The 20,911-nt window shown below is 42.5% G+C and overlaps 1 protein-coding gene across 9 annotated transcripts in view; it reads left to right on the top strand.

Moving 5' to 3' along the window:
* LOC111960057 (collagen alpha-1(XXV) chain) overlaps positions 1–20,911 on the top strand; it is a 394,437-nt gene that overhangs the window by 295,368 nt on the left and 78,158 nt on the right. For all 9 annotated transcript variants that reach the window (XM_070437770.1, XM_070437769.1, XM_070437776.1 and 6 more), the window contains exons 11-12: positions 11,080–11,106; positions 14,041–14,085. In XM_070437770.1, the coding sequence (XP_070293871.1) occupies positions 11,080–11,106; positions 14,041–14,085 (72 nt within the window). The remainder of the gene's footprint in view (positions 1–11,079; positions 11,107–14,040; positions 14,086–20,911) is intronic.

Below are 20,911 nucleotides of genomic sequence, written 5' to 3'. Positions count from 1 at the left end.
TTGTCAATACCAGGTGGTTTCTCGTTATTTATAGACAATTTTTCCACCTCTCCCACATTAACTTTACCCAATTCTAAATTACAATGCCTTTCTTTCATTATTAGGTATTTTATGCATGAATGGCTCACAGTTTGTTGTTGGCACGTCATGCCAAGGTTTGCCCATGTTGCCAATGAAATAGTTGTTAAAATAATTGCCAATGGCAAAAGGTTTTGTGATGAATGAGCCATCTGGTTCTATGAAAAAAAGGAGTTTAATTAGTCTTTCTACCCATAATGTCATTTACACTACTCCAAAGCTTTTTCCCATCATACTTTATTTCAGCTATCTTAGTTTCACAACACAATTTATTCTTCTATTTTGTTCAATTTAGTCACACAATTTCTCAATTTACAATATGTCTGCATATCACATGAGCAGCCAGACTCATTTGCAACTCCCTTTTCCTCATTTCTCTCCAATGGTTGTGGACAATGCTTTATAACAAAGTTCTACACCAGTAGTAAAAAAATAAAATATTAATGCACCTGGATGATTTTCTTCCTGTATTATTTGTAAACACTCTGGTAGGTTGATTGATAACCTGAACCATATTACAGGCACTGGTTTCAGTGAGAAGCTTCCTCTTGAGCGGACAGCTTGATGAAAACTAGTCTATATTCAGGTCAGCCAGAAAATAGGCCTCTCTCTTAACATCACACACATTATCAAGCATTGCAGACATATTATCCAGATTCTGACTGTTAGCACTTGGCCTATACCAGCACCCCAAAATAAGAGGCTTTAGATGAGGTAGGTGAACTTGCAACCGCAACACTTCGACAGTATTAAACATTAAATCCTTTACACGAATATGGCTCTTAACATTGTGATATCCCGGGAGGTCTACCCGGGGGGTTGGTGATAGTGTGGCGGTACGTGCCGCGACGTTGACTCCCTCTGCCGGGAGTACCCGGGGCTGGGCATGCCGACACTGATGGCACCAATTAGGGGCCAACCAGCCGTGCAGGCCACAAATGGAGAACTGTGGCACACCGCAGGAGGAAAAAGGAGAGGCAGGGGGTGAGCCTACAGATGGGAACGAAGCTCCCGGGGCACGGATGCGAAAATAAACATAACAAAATGTTATGTTTATTTTATATTGCCCAGTAAAGGTGTATTTTCTGACTAAAACCTCCTTGTCTTTGTGTCCTGTATTGCTACTGCTGTATCAAAGGAACTATGCAAGTGAGTCTCAGTGATGGCCGAATGAATGTTGTCTGATGTTAGCACGTTATTGAACAATGTTCTTTTCATGCTTTGTTTTTTTTTTTCCATAATATGTCTCTCCGATAAGCTACCCAGGAAAGGGCTAAAAGTAGCCCATACCAATGCCCTTTCCTGGGTAGCTTATCAGGGATAACAACGGAAGAAAATAACATTGACTGACTCTATTAGCCAGATAATCAGGCACTTGTGAGTGTCAGTTAGTGAGTGTGTGTGTAAGAGATCTGGGGCTGAAGCAATTGACCCGGAAGTTAGGCTTAATCACTCCTCCCAGGCTTTTGGGAGGGAGGATGGACAATTAGTGGATGTAAGCAATGTCCCCACTCTCTCTGGTAGTTTTTATGGCTGGGATAAGTTATTTTCGCCTCTGGCACACAGCTTCCGAATAGACCTCATTGAAGAAGATGTTGGTTCCTCTAAAGTTCCTGGCTCTCTCCAGAGCAGCCATCTTGTCCTTGAACCTTAGGAACTTGACCACTATTGGCCTTGGTCTGTCACCTAAGCTGGTTACAGGTTGTCCAGTCCTGTGGTAGCCTCCAATTCAATCTTCCTATGATCCATCTGCAGCTTTCCTGTGATAGTTTTTCTCACTTTCTCCTCAGACTCAGTACAGTTCTCATGTGGAGACTCTGGTATGCCATCCACAACAATGTTATCTATTACATCTGGATTGTCCCTCAAGAAAATCTGTTTTCTCCATAAAATGATGGATTCTTAGACATGCTCCGTCCATCTCTTGTTTGTGTCATCCTGCTGCAAGTCCCTTTCTAGCACATCGCACCTCTCGCCATGGGATAACTGCAAGCTTTTTTAAGTCGTGGACCTTCTTGGTCAGATCGCCACTGTCTTTTGTTTGTTGAATCCACCATTATTTGGACAAAATCTTTCTTGAAACTATTTTCTTTGTGCGTAATACAACTGCGTTTGTAGATCATATTTTTGTTGATTTGAAAGATTTTTGGAGAACACAGTTTGTTCTCCATTTGCTTTGGTAGCAGCATAGGCTAAACACTGGTACTCCATACAGTGTCCAGCCAGGACAGGTCGCAGGTATATGGAAAACAGCAACAAACTAGAAGAGATTTACCAGCCACAAGCCCGAGACAATCCGCAGTCCCAGTTCTCAAAGGTTACAGAGTTGGCAGACTGTGTTCAGCTGTCAAGGAAGCTATGCTGGGTTCTCTTTCATGGAGAAACCTACAGGTGATGAGTTTTCCTTTTTTATGAATCCTGTTTGGAAACCATGAGTGCATACACCCTATATAATTAATTAAATAAAAGCAAAGAATTGTCATAACAATCAACCATGTCACCAGGGTCCAGCCGTGAGTGCTGTGAAATAAATGTAAAATGTTTAAATCAGTTAGGTAAATATACTGCTACCAGAGGAAGGTGTAATAATGCCCTCTGTTACCCGATATCCTGTTATTATTGGAGTATTGGTACATTTGACATTTTAGTCATTTAGCAGACATTTATCCAGAGCGACTTAGTATATTCATCTTAAGATAGCTAGGCGGGACAACTACATATCACAGTCATAGTAAGTACATTTTTACTCAAAGTAGCTGTCAGCAAAGCCAGTGGGGAAAAAGTAAAATGCAAGTGGTTAGTTCACGAAAGGAAGGGAGGGGGGGTTGCTCTGGAATTATTTAGGATACTCTTTGAAGAGGTAGGATTTCAGATGTTTTCAGAAGATGGGCAGGAACCCTGCTGTCCTAGCTTCAGGGGGAAGCTGGTTCCACCATAGCGGTGGGAGGGCCAAGAGACTAGAAGTGGCAGAATGGAGTTGCTTGGGTTGGGGTCTAAGGTTTGAGCATAGCTTGAAGGTAGGGAAGGGCAGCTCCTCTTGCTGCTCCGTAGGCAGTACCATGGTGTTGTAGTGGAGGCGAGCCAGTGGAGTGTGGGGTGATGTGAGAACTTGGGAAGGTTGAACACCAGGCGGGCTGCATAATTTTGGATAAGTTGCAGGGATTTGATGGACAAGCGGGGAGCCCAGCCAACAGCGAGTTGCAGTAGCCAAGACGGGAGATGACAAGTGCCTGGATTAGGACCTGCTCTCTACGGATGTTGAAGAGCATGAACCTGCAGGAGCGAGTAACTGCTTTGATGTTTTCAGAGAATGGCAGAGTGTTGTTCAGGTTCATGCCAAGGTTCTTTGTACTCTGGGAGGGGGGACAGTGGAATTATCAACATGATGGAGAGGTCATGGAGTTTTATTTCACCTTTATTTAACCAGGTAGGCCAGTTGAGAACAAGTTATCATAAAGCGACAAAAACACAGAGTTACACATTGGATAAACAAACGTACAGTCAATAACACATTAGAAAAATCCTGTGATAGTTTTTCTCACTTTCTCCTCAGACTCAGTACAGTTCTCATGTGGAGACTCTGGTATGCCATCCACAACAATGTTATTACATCTGGATTGTCCCTCAAGAAAATCTGTTTTCCCAGTAATGATGATTCAGACAGTGCTCCTGTCATCTCTTGTTTGTTGTCATCCTGCTGCAAGTCCCTTTCAGGACATCCACCTCTCCCAGGGATAACTGCAAGCTTTTCTTAAGGTCGTGGACCTCTCTGGTCAGATCGCCCATTCTTTTGTTTGTTGAATCCACCATTATTTGGACAAATCTCTTGAAACTATTTTCCTGTTGCTGTAACAACTGCTTGTAGACATATTTTTGTTGATTTAAAAGATTTTGGAGAAAACAGTTTTCTCTCCATTAGCTTTGGTAGCAGCATAGGCTAACACTGGTACTCCATACAGTTCCAGCCAGGACAGGTCGCAGGTATATGGAAAACAGCAACAAACAGAAGAGATTTACACAGCCACAAGCCCGAGACAATCCGCAGTCCAGTCTCAAAGGTTACAGAGTTGCAGACTGTGTTCAAGCTGTGTCAAGGAAGCTATGCTGGGTTCTCTTTCATGGAGAAACCTACAGGTGATGAAGTTTTCCTTTTTTTATGAATCCTGTTTGGAACCATGAGTGCATACACCTATAGTAATTAATTAAATAAAGCAAAGAATTGTCATAACAATCAACCATGTCACCAGGGTCAGCCGTGAGTGCTGTGAAATAAATGTAAAATGTTTAAATCAGTTAGGTAAATAACTGCTACCAGAGGGAAGGTGTAATAATGCCCTCTGTTACCCGATATCCTGTTATATTGGAGTATTGGTACATTTGACATTTTAGTCATTTAGCAGACATTTATCCAGAGCGACTTAGTATATTCATCTTAAGATAGCTAGCGGGACAACTACAATCACAGTCATAGTAAGTACATTTTTACTCAAAGTAGCTGTCAGCAAAGCCAGTGGGGAAAAAAGTAAAATGCAAGTGTTAGTTCACGAAAGGAAGGGATGGGGGGTTGCTCTGGAATTATTTAGGATACTCTTTGAAGAGGTGGATTTCAGATGTTTTCAGAAGTGGGCAGGAACCCTGCTGTCCTAGCTTCAGGGGGAAGCTGGTTCCACCATAGCGGTGGGAGGGCCAAGAGACTAGAAGTGGCAGAATGGAGTGCTTGGTTGGGGTCTAAGGTTTGAGCATAGCTTGAAGGTAGGGAAGGGCAGCTCCTCTTGCTGCTCCGTAGCAAGTACCATGGTGTTGTAGTGGAGGCGAGCCAGTGGAGTGTGGGGTGATGTGAGAACTTTGGAAGGTTGAACACCAGGCGGGCTGCATAATTTTGGATAAGTTGCAGGGATTTGATGCACAAGCGGGAGCCCAGCCAACAGCGAGTTGCAGTAGCCAAGACGGGAGATGACAAGTGCCTGGATTAGGACCTGCTCTCTACGGATGTTGAAGAGCATGAACCTGCAGGAGCGAGTAACTGCTTTGATGTTTTCAGAGAATGGCAGAGTGTTGTTCAGGTTCATGCCAAGGTTCTTTGTACTCTGGAGGGGGGGACAGTGGAATTATCAACCATGATGGAGAGGTCATGGAGTTTATTTCACCTTTATTTAACCAGGTAGGCCGTTGAGAACAAGTTATCATAAAGCGACAAAAACACAGAGTTACACATTGGATAAACAAACGTACAGTCAATAAACATTAGAAAAATCCTGTGATAGTTTTTCTCACTTTCTCCTCAGACTCAGTACAGTTCTCATGTGAGACTCTGGTATGCCATCCACAAACATGTTATTACATCTGGATTGTCCCTCAAGAAAATCTGTTTTCCCAGTAAATGATGATTCAGACAGTGCTCCTGTCATCTCTTGTTTGTTGTCATCCTGCTGCAAGCCCTTTCAGGACATCCACCTCTCCCAGGGATAACTGCAAGCTTTTCTTAAGGTCGTGGACCTCTCTGGTCAGATCGCCCATTCTTTTGTTTGTTGAAATCCACCATTATTTGGACAAATCTCTTGAAACTATTTTCCTGTTGCTGTAACAACTGCTTGTAGACATATTTTTGTTGATTTTAAAAGATTTTGGAGAAAACAGTTTTCTCTCCATTAGCTTTGGTAGCAGCATAGGCTAACACTGGTACTCCATACAGTTCCAGCCAGGACAGGTCGCAGGGTATATGGAAAACAGCAACAAACAGAAGAGATTTACACAGCCACAGCCCGAGACAATCCGCAGTCCCAGTCTCAAAGGTTACAGAGTTGCAGACTGTGTTCAAGCTGTCAAGGAAGCTATGCTGGTGTTCTCCTTTCATGGAGAAACCTCCAGGTGATGAAGTTTTTCCATTTTTTTATGAATCCTGTTTGGAACATTGAGTGCATACACCTATAGTAATTAATTAAATAAAAGCAAAGAATTGTCATAACAATCAACATGTCACCAGGGTCAGCCTGTGAGTGCTGTGAAATAAATGTAAAATGTTTAAATCAGTTAGTAAATAACTGCTACCAGAGGGGAAGGTGAATAATGCCCTTCGTTACCCAATCCTGTTATATTGGAGTATTGGTACATTTGACATTTAGTCATTTAGCAGACATTTATCCAGAGCGACTTAGTATATTCATCTTAAGATTAGCTAGGCGGACAACTACATATATCACAGTCATAGTAAGTACATTTTTACTCAAAGTAGCTGTCAGCAAAGCCAGTGGGGAAAAAAGTAAAATTGCAAGTGTTAGTTCACGAAAGGAAGGGATGGGGGGTTGCTCTGGAATTATAGGATTACTCTTGAAGAGGTAGGATTTCAGATGTTTTCAGAAGATGGGCAGGAACCCTGCGTGTCCTAGCTTCAGGGGGAAGCTGGTTCCACCATAGCGGTAGGGAGGGCAAGAGACTAGAAGTGGCAGAATGGATGCTTGGTTGGGGGTCTAAGGTTTGGAGCATAGCTTGAAGGTAGGGAAGGGCAGCTCCTCTTGCTGCTCCGTAGGCAAGTACCATGGTGTTGTAGTGGAGGCGAGCCACGTGGAGTGTGGGGTGATGTGAGAACTTGGGAGGTTGAACACCAGGCGGGCTGCAATAATTTTGGATAAGTTGCAAGGGATTTGATGGCACAAGCGGGGGCCCAGCCAACAGCGAGTTGCAGTAGCCAAGACGGGAGATGACAAGTGCCTGGATTAGGACCTGCTCTCTACGATGTTGAAGAGCATGAACCTGCAGGAGCGAGTAACTGCTTTGATGTTTTCAGAGAATGCAGAGTGTTGTTTCAGGTTCATGCCAAGGTTCTTTGTACTCTGGGAGGGGGGACAGGGAATTATCAACCATGATGGAGAGGTCTATGGAGTTTTATTTACACCTTTATTTAACCAGGTAGGCCAGTTGAGAACAAGTTATCATAAAGCGACAAAAACACAGAGTTACACATTGGATAAACAAACGTACAGTCAATAACACATTAGAAAAATCTGTATACAGTGTGTGCAAATGAAGTAAGGAGGTAAGGCAATAAATAGGCCATAGTGGCAAAGGAATTACAATTTAGCAATTTACACTGGAGCGATATATGTGCAGATGAGGATGTGCAAGTAGAAATACTGTTGTGCAAAAGAGCAGAAAAATTAAAATAAATATGGGGATGAGGTAGGTAGTTGGATGGATTATTTACAGATGGGCTGTGTACAGCTGCAGTGATCGGTAAGCTGCTCTGACAGCTGACGCTTAAAGTTGGTGAGGGAGATAAGTCTCCAACTCCAGTGATTTTTGCAATTCGTTCCAGTCATTGGCAGCAGAGAACTGGAAGGATAGGCGGCCAAATGAGATGTTGGCTTTGGGGATGACCACGCTCAAGTGTTTGATACCTGCTGGAGCACGTGTTACGGGTGGGTGTTGCTATGGTGACCAGTGAGCTGAGATAAGGCGGAGCTTTACTTAGCAAAGACTTATAGATGACCTGGAGCCAGTGGGTTTGGCGTCGAATATGTAGCGAGGACCAGCCAACAAGAGCATACAGGTGGCAGTAGTGGGTAGTATATGGGGCAGGCCGTCCCCTGAGAGGAAGAGCAGCTCAGCAGCTCAGTCTTGTTGAGGTGGTGGGTCGACATCCAAGGTTGTGGGCCGATATCTGCCAGGCATGCAGAGAAGCGTGTCGCCACCTGGGTGTCAGAAGGGGGAGGAGTAGTTGAGTGTTATCCACATAGCAATGATAGGAGAGACCATGTAAGGATATGATGAGCCTGGTGACTTGGTGTATAGAGAGAAGATTGTCTAGAACTGAGCCCTGGTGGACACCAGTAGTGCAGACACAGATCCTCTCCATGTCACCTTATAGGAGCGGCTTGCCAGGTAGGATGGAATCCAATAGTGTGCAGAGCCTGAAACATCCAGCCCTGAGAGGGTGGAGAGCATGATCTGATGATTCACGGTGTCGAAGGCAGGTGATAGATCTAGAGTCAGCTTTGGCAGTGCAGAGAACCTTCGTGGCACAGAGAAGAGCATTCTCAGTTGAGTGACCATCTTGAAGCCTGACTGGTTAAGGTCAAGAAGGTAATTCTGAGATAGCGAGAGAGTTGGTCAGAGACAACACCCTCAAGTGTTTGAAATCAAGGAAGGGATACTGATTCATAGTTTGACGTCAGAGGGGTTGAGTGTTGGTTTCTTGAGGAGGGGAGCGACTGTCCATTTTTGAAGTCAGGATGAGCTGATAAGAGAAGTAGGTCTCCAGAGATGGTTTGGAGAACAGAGGGGGTCAAGCTTGTCGGGGGGGGGGGGGGGGGGGGGGGGCTTAACTAGATGCAGGATTTCATCTGAAGGAAGGGGAGAAAGAGGTCAAGGTGTAAGGTAGTTCTGTACGAGTGGGACCAGTTTATCTCAAGAGGCTGAGTGAATGAGGAGCGGATGTCAACGATCTTTTCAAAGTGGTTGACAAGTAATCCGCAGAGATGGAGGGAGGAGAAGGTGGAATATAGTTTCCTAGGGTTAGAGGGAGAAGCTTGAAATTTACAGAGATATAATGTGGCTGTAACAGAGGATACAGAGGAAGAGACTGTAGAGTGTAGGGAGTGAAAGGATGATAGGTCCTCCGAAAGTTTAGTTTTCCTCCATTTTCAATCCGCTGCCCGCAAATCAAATCAAATCAAAGTTGATTTGTTATGTGCGCCGAATACAACAAGTGTAGACATAACAGGGAAATGTTACTTACAGGCTCTAACCAATAGTGCAAAAAAGGTATTAGGTGAACAATAGGTAAGTAAAGAATTAAAAATAGGTAAGTAAACAGTAAAAAGACAGTGAAAAACAGTAGCGAGGCTATAAAAGTAGCGAGGCTACATACAGACACACCGGTTAGTCAGGCTGATTGAGGTAGTATGTACATCTAGACACGGTTAAAGTGACTATGCATATATGATGAACAGAGAGCAGCAGTAGCGTAAAGAGGGGTTGGCGGGTGGAGGGTGGAGGGACACAATGCAGATTAGCCAATGTGTACATACTACCTCAATAGACCCGTGGGAGCACGGGTCTATTGACCCGTATATAGACCCGTGTATAGTTAAAGTGACTGTTCATATATGATAAACAGAGAGTAGCAGCAGCGCAAAATAGGGGTTGGGGGGTTTCACTCCGCCACGGAGCAGGAGGGGAGGGACGAGCCGGCCGGGAGGAAAGGGGACAGTGCAAGTCATAGGATGTGGAAAGGGAGGAGAGTAGGGTCGAACAAGCAGAATCAGGAGAAGGATTTAGCAGAAGGGATAGATGATAAGATAGAAGAGGAGAGAGTATGACCATCTAGGTAGGGGCTGAGTGGCTAGGGTTGGAGGAGATGGATCAGAGACCTGGCTGGGGGTTGCATTGAGATTAGTAAGTGAACAGCCTCTTGTAAAGATTAAGTCAAGTCAAATCAAATGTATTTATATAGCCCTTCTTACATCAGCTGATTCCACAAAGTGCTGTACAGAAACCCAGCCTAAAACCCCAAACAGCAAGCAATGCAGGTGTAGAAGCACGGAGGCTAGGAAAAACTCCCTAGAAAGGCCAAAACCTAGGAAGAAACCTTGAGAGGAAACAGGTTATGAGGGGTGGCCAGTCATCTTCTGGCTGTGCCGGGTGGAGATTATAACAGAACATGGCCAAGATGTTCAAATGTTCATAAATGACCAACATAGTCAAATAATAATAATCACAGGTCAGCACCTCAGGAGTAAATGTCAGTTGGCTTTTCATAGCCGATCATTGAGAGTATCTCTACCGCTCCTGCTGTCTCTAGATAGTTGAAAACAGCAGGTCTGGGACAGGTAGCACGTCCGGTGAAAGGTCAGGGTTCCATAGCCGCAGGCAGAACAGTTGAAACTGGAGCAGCAGCACGGCCAGGTGGACTGGGGACAGCAAGGAGTCATCATGCCAGGTAGTCCTGAGGCATGGTCCTAGGGCTCAGGTCCTCTGAGAGAAAGAAAGAAAGAAAGAAAGAAAGAAAGAAAGAAAGAAAGAAAGAAAGAAAGAAAGAAAGAAAGAAAGAAAGAAAGAAAGCGAATTAGAGAGAGCATACTTAACTTCACACAGGACACCGGATAAGACAAGAGAAATACTCCAGATAACAGACTGACCCTAGCCCCCCGACACATAAACTACTGCAGCATAAATACTGGAGGCTGAGACAGGAGGGGTCAGGAGACACTGTGTAGATATGATGATACCGATGATACGATGATACCGATGATACCCCCGGACAGAGCCAAACAGGCAGGATATAACCCCACCCACTTTGCCAAAGCACAGCCCCCACACCAGTAGAAAGATATCTTCAAACACCAACTTACAAGTGTATTGCCTGCCTTGTGAGTGGGAGGAGACTGCGAAAGGTCAAACGAGGCAAGGAGGGAAAAGAAAGTGTTGGAAATAAATTAATCGAAGGCAGATGTCGGGAGGTTGAAGTTGCCAAGTATAAAGAGCCATCGTTAGGAAATGAGTTTATCAAGGTTAAGCTCATTGAGGAACTCTAAGGGTACCTTTTGGGTGATAGATGACAACATTCTTAAACTTGAGGTGACAAGTGACAGTGACATTATGAAATTCAAATGAGGAGATGGACAGGTGAGTGAGGGAGAAAAGAGAACATTTCCACTCAGGAGAAATTAGTAGCCCTGTGCCAGCACCTCAAGAGGGTATCTAAGGCAGAGGAGGCTGGTGGGAGGAGCTATATGAGGACAGGCTCCTAGCAATGGCTGGAATGGAATTAATGGGATGGAGTCAAACATGTGGTTTGCATGTTTGTGTTTGATACAATTCCATTCCAGCCATGAGCCCGTCCTCCTCCCGTCCTCCTATAGCTCCTCCCACCAGCCCACTCTGATCTAAGGTTACCAGAATTTAACCCCAGATACGATCTCGGACTGGCTGCCATAATTTCCCTTAACTCGCCATTCCCACAGCCTTTGTGTGTTTAACACTGTCTGCTTTCTTTTCCAATAGGGTGAAATGGGAGAGCGAGGTGAAAAGGTAAAGACTTTATTTTAATTATCAGACTTCATGTTCAACCCACCCCTCTATGCAAAATTATGTTTAGTTTCTTGAGTATATAAAATATATAATGTAATAATGTTATATGATCTTGTGTCAACAGTTTTGTTATATTGGTCTCAGGGGTTTTTAATCGTGCATGGATGTCAATTGGAGATCTGCACTAAAGTTCAAGTTGTGCATGGTTTAGGCAGGGCTGCTCAATCCTGGTCCTGGAGGTCCGAAACTCTTCTGTTTTTTTCATTCTACCTGGTAGTTAATTGCACTTCCGGGTGTCCCAGGTCTGAATTAGTCCCTGATGAGAAGGAGAGGATGAAAACCAGAAGTGAACCTGGGATGGAAACCTGGGACCAGGATTGGCCAGCCCTGGTTTAGAGTAACAGTGAACTAAACCATCCTTTGTAGTTTAGCGTAACAGTTACCTTGATTTTCCATCTTTACACTGTAGCATTATATAACTCATGAACAGGCGTAATAACTTGACATGACTGCCATTAAACTTACCTACAGTAGTTGACTGGAAGTAAAGATAATCAGGGTTCATTTTAAACGGCTCCATACAATTGGGAGGCAGGTAGCCTAGTAACCGAAAGGTCGCTGGTTTGAATAGCAGAGCAGATTAGGTTACGAATCTGTCGATGTACCCTTGAACAAGGCACCTAACCCTCATTGCTCCTGTAAGTCACTCTGGGTAAGAATGTCTACTAAATGTGACTAAAACATGCTTTAAAATGTGCAGTGTTGTCATTTAAACAGAGTGAGTAGCTAGCCAAAGATTTCAAGACTAAAAGTGGTAAAGGTAGTAGCCTACAACAAGGGGAAAAAATCATCTAATCTGACTTTGGTGCAGGTCATGTTGTTCTTCACATTTTTTGTCTCTGTTAAACACACACTATATCAAATTAAAATCTACATTTATTTGTCACATGCACAGGATATATAAGGTGTAAACGGTACAGTGAAATGCTTACTTGCATAGTAGCAATATCAAAAACAGAAAGTGTCCACATTTCTTTAAATACAATTTTATAATTATTAGATGATGCTTACCTGACACACTTGTCTAAATTGATGGATCATGTGAAGGAAATGCTATAACCACCCCCAGCCACATCTAGATAAGTGGATTGGTCACTGTTGTCTAGACATGTACACATGGTCGTAATCACCCCCAGACATACCTGGCTAACTTGATGGGTCATGTAATCATCTTGCTAAGTGGAGTCTTTTGTTTAGACAAAAGCTAGCTAAACAATGAACCGGCATAATCCCAACTCATACTAGTACCAAAACAAACATTGTCATAGCTGTATTATTAATCTGCAGGTAGCTAATTAGCTAACCAACTAGGTTCAATGTTAGCAAGCTAACATTAGGCTATAACTAGCAATGCAAATGGATTTTTGATTGAAATAATATTACTACACAGATTATACACGTAATGTTAGCTAGCGAGCCAGAAAGCTAATGTTTGCTAGCTAGCTAACAGTACATTTTAACTTGCAATGAAACCACTTTCTGACGCAATAAAACATTTATAATATCTGAAAATGTAGCTTGACTCTTATCCATATATATGGATGAACGGCAGACTGGAACCATTTAACTCCATTTTGTTTGGAGCTACATCTTGTTTGCTAGTGTTGTGTCTAGTCACTCCGGTTCACACTGACCGTAGCTTGTGCAGAAAGTAGCCCATCACCTTTTCCAACTGATCTGTTGATAGCGCCTGCTAAATCCAGGGCATCAATGTTGTTGAGAAAAGTTACAAAACTTTTGTCGTTCTCGACGGCTAACGTTATATCTTTCAAAAACGGTACATACTGAGTAGCTCACGTTATAGACAGAAGCAAGCTCCATGGCAGACCAATCCAAAATCATCTTCTGGCATGTCCAGCCCATCCATTATCTCAGCCAATCATGGCTAGTGGGAAGGTTCCTTACTTTTTCTGTGACTTAACCAACTAGACTCGTAATTGTATTTGTATTTACAGATGGAATACAAGTTTTCTCATTAAAGCACATGAAATTTCACATTTTCCACAAGGCATTTCTGCCCCCCAATTTTTTTTTTTTTATGTTTACGTTCAAATGCTTCTCCTGACGTGCGACATACGTCTAGTTTCCTGTAACAAGTCACATTTTATAGAAAGGTTCCATTGAATCACTTTATATCTAACCTCAAGACAAAATTGTGATGTTAGAACCAAACCGTTTTTTAGAGGGCATGTCACAAATCCCTCCAAGTTTCCGGACGTCAGCAGAGTCAATTATGTTGAGTCATAGGACCAAGCTTGTTGGAAGGCCTTGGTGGAACCTAATCAGCCAAGATTTGGAGGCTATGCAGTGGTGATGCCTGGCAAACAAAAGAAGTCCCAGCTCCGTCCCTCCCAGTCTAATGATTTGATTTGCTATCATTGGCTGGGTGCGAGAGGGAGGTGAAAACTCTCAACCCGTCCCCTAGGCCAGGGAGGTAGGCGGGGATGTGGTTACTCGTCAGCTCATTGGCACCATCACCCCAATCACAGAGAAGGCCTTATTTACAGTAGCATGTCCAAAAGGACATGGCCCCTTCTCACTACCTCTCAGCGAAGTGATACCCTTAGGTCAGGGGCAATCTGTTCAATACTCTTGAATTTGTCAATAGTTATGATGTTTCTCATGCTAGCCGAGACTATGGATGAGACTACAGAAGCCAAGATGTGAAATCAGCACCAATAGCGTGTTACTGAGCCTTGCCTGGTGTCAACTGCCATTTGTTAACAGCTACTATGTACTAGAACATGTGTTCTATTCTGAATAGCCACAATTATTCTATTTCATTTCCAATGTTCTTATCTGTTTGTAAATTATGAATAAGCCATTTCAAGACACTTGGTAAATATAATTGCTTGTCTGCTGTTTTGCACACAGGGTGACATGGGAGAAGATGGGCATAAAGGTGAAGTCGGGGAGAAGGTATGTAAATTCAACTTCACCTTCCTTCCTTTGTGTTTACTCCTGAAACTTGATAGAGAGAGAGCCTGGCTCTAGAAAGGAGCAACAGCTTAATGTGAGCCATTTGTGAAAACAGTGGAAAGGCGCTGAAGTAGCTAGTGAAAGCAGAAGCTAAGAAAATAAGGCAGGCACTGTTAACACTTAACACTCGTTCTTTGCATGTAAGTGGTCCTTATTGTTGCGCTTCGGTTATTCCACATGTCCTGGTTGGATGCTATTTGAGTTAATATGGGACCATTTAACATTAAGACAGCTCATCTAGTTATGCACCATTCCAACAATAAGGGGCAGGTCTTTGTAGGACGCTTTGTGTCAAACCAGCCCACTGGTTTTCCCATGCTTTTCAGTAACAAGGCATATTCTTCACTCAAACCGTTCATTTCACACAGTAATCATGATTTTACTCGTTTTTGTATTTGTCCCAGATTAGTTTACAGTTGAACAATTCTATGGGAAACATGATAATACTTTAGAATACCTTTCAGTAATAAACCATTGATAAGGCATTTAGAAACATTTTGCTCACTACTTATTAATGTAAGTAAGTTAGTTATTCACACATTTTTAAACAACTTGATGATGGTCCTCATAAACCATTTACTTAATCATTAGTAAAGTATTGTTGCAGTCCCTAATGTTAGGGATATTTATACTTTATAAATGTTTTGAGGGACCAGTGTAATTCCTAACGAAAATATGGACATTCCAGCAGTACTTATAGGTCTCAAAATGACCTAGAACATATCAATGGTTCAAAAATAACTACACAACACAGAGGGTGTTTAAATAAATATATTAAAAATGTTATTCAAAAACAGTCACATTGTAGTAGTGTGTGTGGAATGTAGTCACTCCTTAAACAAACATAGACTGCTTACAAGGTCAGAAAACAAACATGTAAATACATAATTTCGCTGAATTATTTCACTATGTTTTAGAGGGTTACTACATTTAAAAGGCCCAGTAAAAGTGCAGCCAAACAAAGCAGTGTGAAATTAGGCTGCTGTCAAAAGACTTAAACACTGGAAATATTGAAAGGATATATTGTGTGCGTAACATTTATACATGCAAATACCTTTAAATGTCAATCACGTGAAGGAATATAAATCCACTTGAGAAAAACTTGCCGGTCCAACCAGTTGTTGTGTGTGGGCTAAATCTCCCTATTTTATGATTAATTTGCATTCGTGAGGTTTGCAGTTCAGCAGATGCTCTCATCCAAAGCAGATATTTTTATACTTGTCCTTCTTGGGAATCAAACCCAAAACCCTGACATTGCAAGTGCCATGCTCTACCAACTGAGCCACATGGGATCATTAGCAAAACATGACAACATCAGAAAACATTCGCAATACAACACTTCCTCACATCCTTTTTACAGTATTTGTGATTAAAATGTTTTATATACAATATTTCCTTAAAGCCAGCCTTCTTAGCACCTAATTTATCACGTGATGTACATAACAAAAAGTACATTTATATAGGCGGTGCTCCACATTAAATGGCACAACTGAGAGGCTCCACATTAAATGGCACAACTGAGAGGGTCTTCTATTTTGTATTTGTTTTTATTATGAATACCCATTAGCTGCTGCCAAGGCAACAGCTACTCTTCCTGGGGTCCAGCAAAATTAAGGCAGTTATACAATTTTTTTAAATTACAATACATTCACAGCAGATTTTACAACACATTAAGTCTGTGCCCTCAGGCCCCTACTCTACTACCACACATCTACAACACAAAATCCATGTGAATGTGTGTGTATGGTGTGTATGTTATCGTGTGTTTGTATGCATATGTTTGTGTTGCTTCACAGTCCCCACTGTTCCATAAGGTGTATTTTTATCAAATCAAATGTATTTTATATAGCCCTTTGTACATCAGCTAATATCTCGAAGTGCTGTACAGAAACCCAACCTAAAACCCCAAACAGCAAGCAATGCAGGTGTAGAAGCACGGTGGCTAGGAAGAACTCCCTAGAAAGGCCAAAACCTAGGAAGAAACCTAGAGAGGAACCAGGTTATGAGGGGTGGCCAGTCCTCTTCTGTCTGTGCCGGGTGGAGATTATAACAGAACATGGCCAAGATGTTCAAATGTTCATAAATGACCAGCATGGTCAAATAATAATAATCACAGTAGTTATCGAGGGTGTAGCAAGTCAGCACCTCAGGAGTAAATGTCAGTTGGCTTTTCATAGCCGATCATTAAGAGTATCTCTACCYCTCCTGCGGTCTCTAGAGAGTTGAAAACAGCAGGTCTGGGACAGGTAGCACGTRRGGTGGACAGGTCAGGGTTCCATAGCCGCAGGCAGAACAGTTGAAACTGGAACAGCAGCAAGGCCAGGTGGACTGGGGACAGCAAGGAGTCATCATGCCCGGTAGTCCTGACGCATGGTCCTAGGGCTCAGGTCCTCCGAGAGACAGAAAGAAAGAGAGAAGGAGAGAATTAGAGAGAGCATACTTAAATTCACACAGGACACCGGATAAGACAGGAGAATTACTCCAGATATAACAAACTGACCCTAGCCCCCCGACACATAAACTACTGCAGCATAAATACTGGAGGCTGAGACAGGAGGGGTCAGGAGACACTGTGGCCCCATCCGATGATACCCCCGGACAGGGCCAAACAGGAAGGATATAACCCCACCCACTTTGCCAAAGCACAGCCCCCGCACCACTAGAGGGAGATCTTCAACCACCAACTTACAATCCTGAGACAAGGCCGAGTATAGCCCACAAAGATCTCCGCCACAGCACAAACCAAGGGGGGGCGCCAACCCAGACAGGAAGATCACGTCAGTGACTCAACCCACTCAAGTGACGCACCCTAATTTTACTGCTTGCATGAGTTACTTGATGTGGAATAGAGTTATATGCCAGTAGTTCAAACAGACAGCTCGATGCATTCAACATATAAATACCTGGGCTCCCGAGTGGCACAGCAGTCTAAGGCACTGTATCTCGGGCTCTATCACAACCGGCCGTGATGCTTACTTACGGGCCCTTCCCAACAATGCAGAGAGAAATAAAATAGAGAAATAGTAGAAAAGTAAAACACGTAATAATAAATACACCAGGAGTCACAATAACTTGGCTATTTACAAGCGATACCATTACCAAGTTGATGTGCAGGAGTACGAGGTAATTGAGGTAGATATGTACATACCGCGCATTTGGAAAGTATTGAGACCCCTTGACTTTTTCCACATTTTGTTACGTTACAGCCTTATTCTAAAAATGGATTAAATGTTTTTTTCCTCATCAATTTACACACAATACCCCACAATGACAAAGTAAGGTTTTTAGAATTGTTTGCAATTTTTATTTTATTTTTATAAAAAAATATCACATTTACATAAGTATTCAGACCCTTAACTCAGTACTTTGTTGAATCACCGTTGCAGCGATTACGGCCTTGAGTTGTCTTGGGTAAGACGCTACAAGCATGGCACACCTGTATTTGAGGTGTGCTTAAACTCCACCAACATGACTAGATCATCAAATGTTTAAATGTTCAGGAGAGAATTCTAGGACCACAGAGCTGAGTAACTAAAACGATTTCTACCATGACCTGTTGTACTTCTTGGTACAGTTAAAAGCAAATGAGAATGGGACCGTAATTTATATTTATTTACTGACCTGATTAAAAAAGAACAGAGATAAAGTGGCAATTAATCCAGTATGGCCCTATAAATCAGTGTATACCAGTGTTTAAGTATACGCAAGGTCAATGACGACCAGGTGCTGTAGAGATCACAATGATGTGTTAGACGCTTTTGATTGGTAATGAAACTGAGGGCTGCATGACATACTGAATCAAGTGCTCTCAGGGTAGTGATTGAGGCCTGTATATACAGTATGTTAAAAAGATTAGACTACAATTGCGGTGGAAATGCCTTTATGCTCAAATATTGATATACAAACCATCATGCCGAGGTAACTTGGAGTCGTGATAATAAGTTACGTTGCAGTCTACTACCACCACGACCTGGAAAAGCATGAAGAGTTTATAGGCTATGATTAACTTCACATGGTGGTTAATTGCATGATAAGTTTCATACAAATTTCCAATAAATATCTAGGGGTATTATTTAAATGCTGGTGACATGATTATTGGTGCTTTCCTGATTTGAAAGCTTCCTCGAGAAGGAGTGATTGATGAAGAGGACCATGCGTAATGGATGGATTTGGCAGACGGGTTGCAAAAATAAATCCTTGCATAGCAGGGATCAACTTGTTGTGGCAGGTGTGTAGTCTCGTGCAGTAGTAGTTGTAGCAGTAGTTGTAGTAGTAGTAGTAGCAGTAGTAGTAGTAGTAGTAATAATACATTATTGCAACCTTACTATTCTACGCAGGCTAACACAGACCGATTACACGGAACTTAAACCGGCTATGCGCGTGCGCCATCGTGCATGAATTTATTTTGTCCCCCCACACCAAACGCGATCACGACACGCAGGTTAAAATATCAAAACAAACTCTCAGCCAATTACATTCATTTGGGGACAGGTCAAAAAGCATTAAACATTTATGGCAATTTAGCTAGCTAGCTTGCACTTGCTAGCTAATTTGTCCTATTTAGCTAGTTTGCTGTTGCTAGCTAGCTTGCTGGTGCTAGCTAATTTGTCCTGGGAAATAAACATTGAGTTGTTATTTTACCTGAAATGCACACAGTCCTCTACTCCGACAATTAATCCACACATAAAACGGTCAACCAAATCGTTTCTAGTCATCTCTCCTCCTTCTAGGCTTTTTCTTCTCTTGACTTTATATTGCGATTGGCAACTTTCATAAAATAGGTGCATTACCGCCACTGACTTTGTTCATCTTTCAGTCACCCATGTGAGTATAACCAATGAGGAGATGGCACATGGGTACCTGCTTCTATAAACCAATGAGGAGATGGGAGAGGCAGGACTTGCAGCGCGATCTGCGTCACAAATTTTTAGCCCTTGGCAAAGCAGACACTCGTGGGCATGCGCGAGCAGTGTGGGTGCAATAATTGAATAATATACATTTCTACATTTATTTTGCAATACTCACGCACACGACGCGAGCGGTGTAGTCAGCCTGTTAGGCTATTTAAATACTTCAAGCTACCAGGAGTCAAAAGACACCTCCTGGGCAAAACATTTCTGATGTGCATATGGATTATTTGGACAATAATGTGGTGTTGGTAGCAGCTACTCTTCCTGGGGTCCAGCACATTAAAGCACTTACATTACATATAAAACAAAAGATAAAACAGTACATCATATAACATTATTATGCCACTACATATCTACAATACAAAATGTATAATACCACCATACAGCAATATTACAATACACAGTTGAATTCGGAAGTTTACATACACCTTAGCTAAATACATTTAAACTCAGTTTTTCACAATTCCTGACATTTAATCCTAGTAAAAATTCACTGAAAGGTCAGTTAGGATGACCACTTTATTTTAAGAACGTGAAATATCAGAATAATAGTAGAGAGAATGATTTATTTCAGCTTTTATTTCTTTCATCACATTCCCAGTGGGTCAGAAGTTTACATACACTCAATTGGTATTTGGTAGCATTGCCTTTAAATTGTTTAACTTGGGTCAAATGTTCTGGGTAGCCTTCCACAAGCTTCCCCCAATAAGTTAAGTGAATTTTGGCACATTCCTCCTGACAGAGCTGGTGTAACTGAGTCAGGTTTTTAGGAGTCCTTGCTCGCACGCTTTTTCAGTTGTGCCCACAAATCTTCTATGGGATTGAGATCAGGGCGTTGTGATGGCCACTCCAATACCTTGACTTTGTTGCCCTTAAGCCATTTTGCCACAACTTTGGAAGTATGCTTGGTGTCATTGTCCATTTGGAAGGCACATTTGCAACCAAGCTTTAACTTCCTGACTGATGTCTTGAGATGTTGCTTCAATATATCCACACAATTTTCCTGCCTCATGATGCATCTATTTTGTAAAGTGCACCAGTCCCTCCTGCAGCAAAGCACCCCCCCAACATGATGCTGCCACCCCCGTGCTTCACGGTTGGGATGGTGTTCTTTGGCTTGCAAGCCTCCCCCTTTCTCCTCCAAACATAATGATGGTCATCATGGCCAAACAGTTCTATTTTTGTTTCATCAGACCAGAGGACATTTTTCCAAAAAGTATGATATTTTTCCCCATTTGCAGTTGCAAACTGTAGTCTGGCTTTTTTATGGTGGTTTTGGAGCAGTGGCTTCTTCCTTGCTGAGCGGCCTTTTGGGTTATGTCGATATAGGACTCATTTTATTGTGGACATAGATAGTTTTGTACCGGTTTCCTCCAGCATCTTCACAAGGTCCTTTGCTGTTGTTCTGGGATTGATTTGCACTTTTCGCACCAAAGTACGTTCATCTCTAGGAGACAGAACGTGTCTCCTTCCTGAGCAGTATGACGGCTGCGTGGTCCCATGGTGTTTATACTTGCGTACTATTGTTTGTACAGATTGACGTTGTACCTTCAGGCGTTTGGAAATTGCTCCCAAGGATGAACCATACTTGTGGAGGTCTACAATTTTTTTCTGAGGTCTTGGCTGATTTCTTTTGATTTTCCCATGATGTAAAGCAAAGAGGCACTGAGTTTGAAGGTAGGTCTTGAAATACATCCACAGGTACACCTCCAATTGACTCAAATTATGTCAATTAGCCTATCAGAAGCTTCTAAAGCCATGACATCATTTTTTGGATTTTTCCAAGCTGTTTAAAGACACAGTCAACTTAGCGTATGTAAACTTCTGACCCACTGGAATTGTGATACAGTGAATTA

Source organism: Salvelinus sp. IW2-2015, linkage group LG37, assembly GCF_002910315.2.
Source record: "Salvelinus sp. IW2-2015 linkage group LG37, ASM291031v2, whole genome shotgun sequence".
NCBI lineage: Eukaryota > Metazoa > Chordata > Actinopteri > Salmoniformes > Salmonidae > Salvelinus > Salvelinus sp. IW2-2015.
The sequence above is the reverse complement of the archived record's forward strand: the minus strand, read 5'-3'. Positions and strand labels throughout refer to the sequence as shown.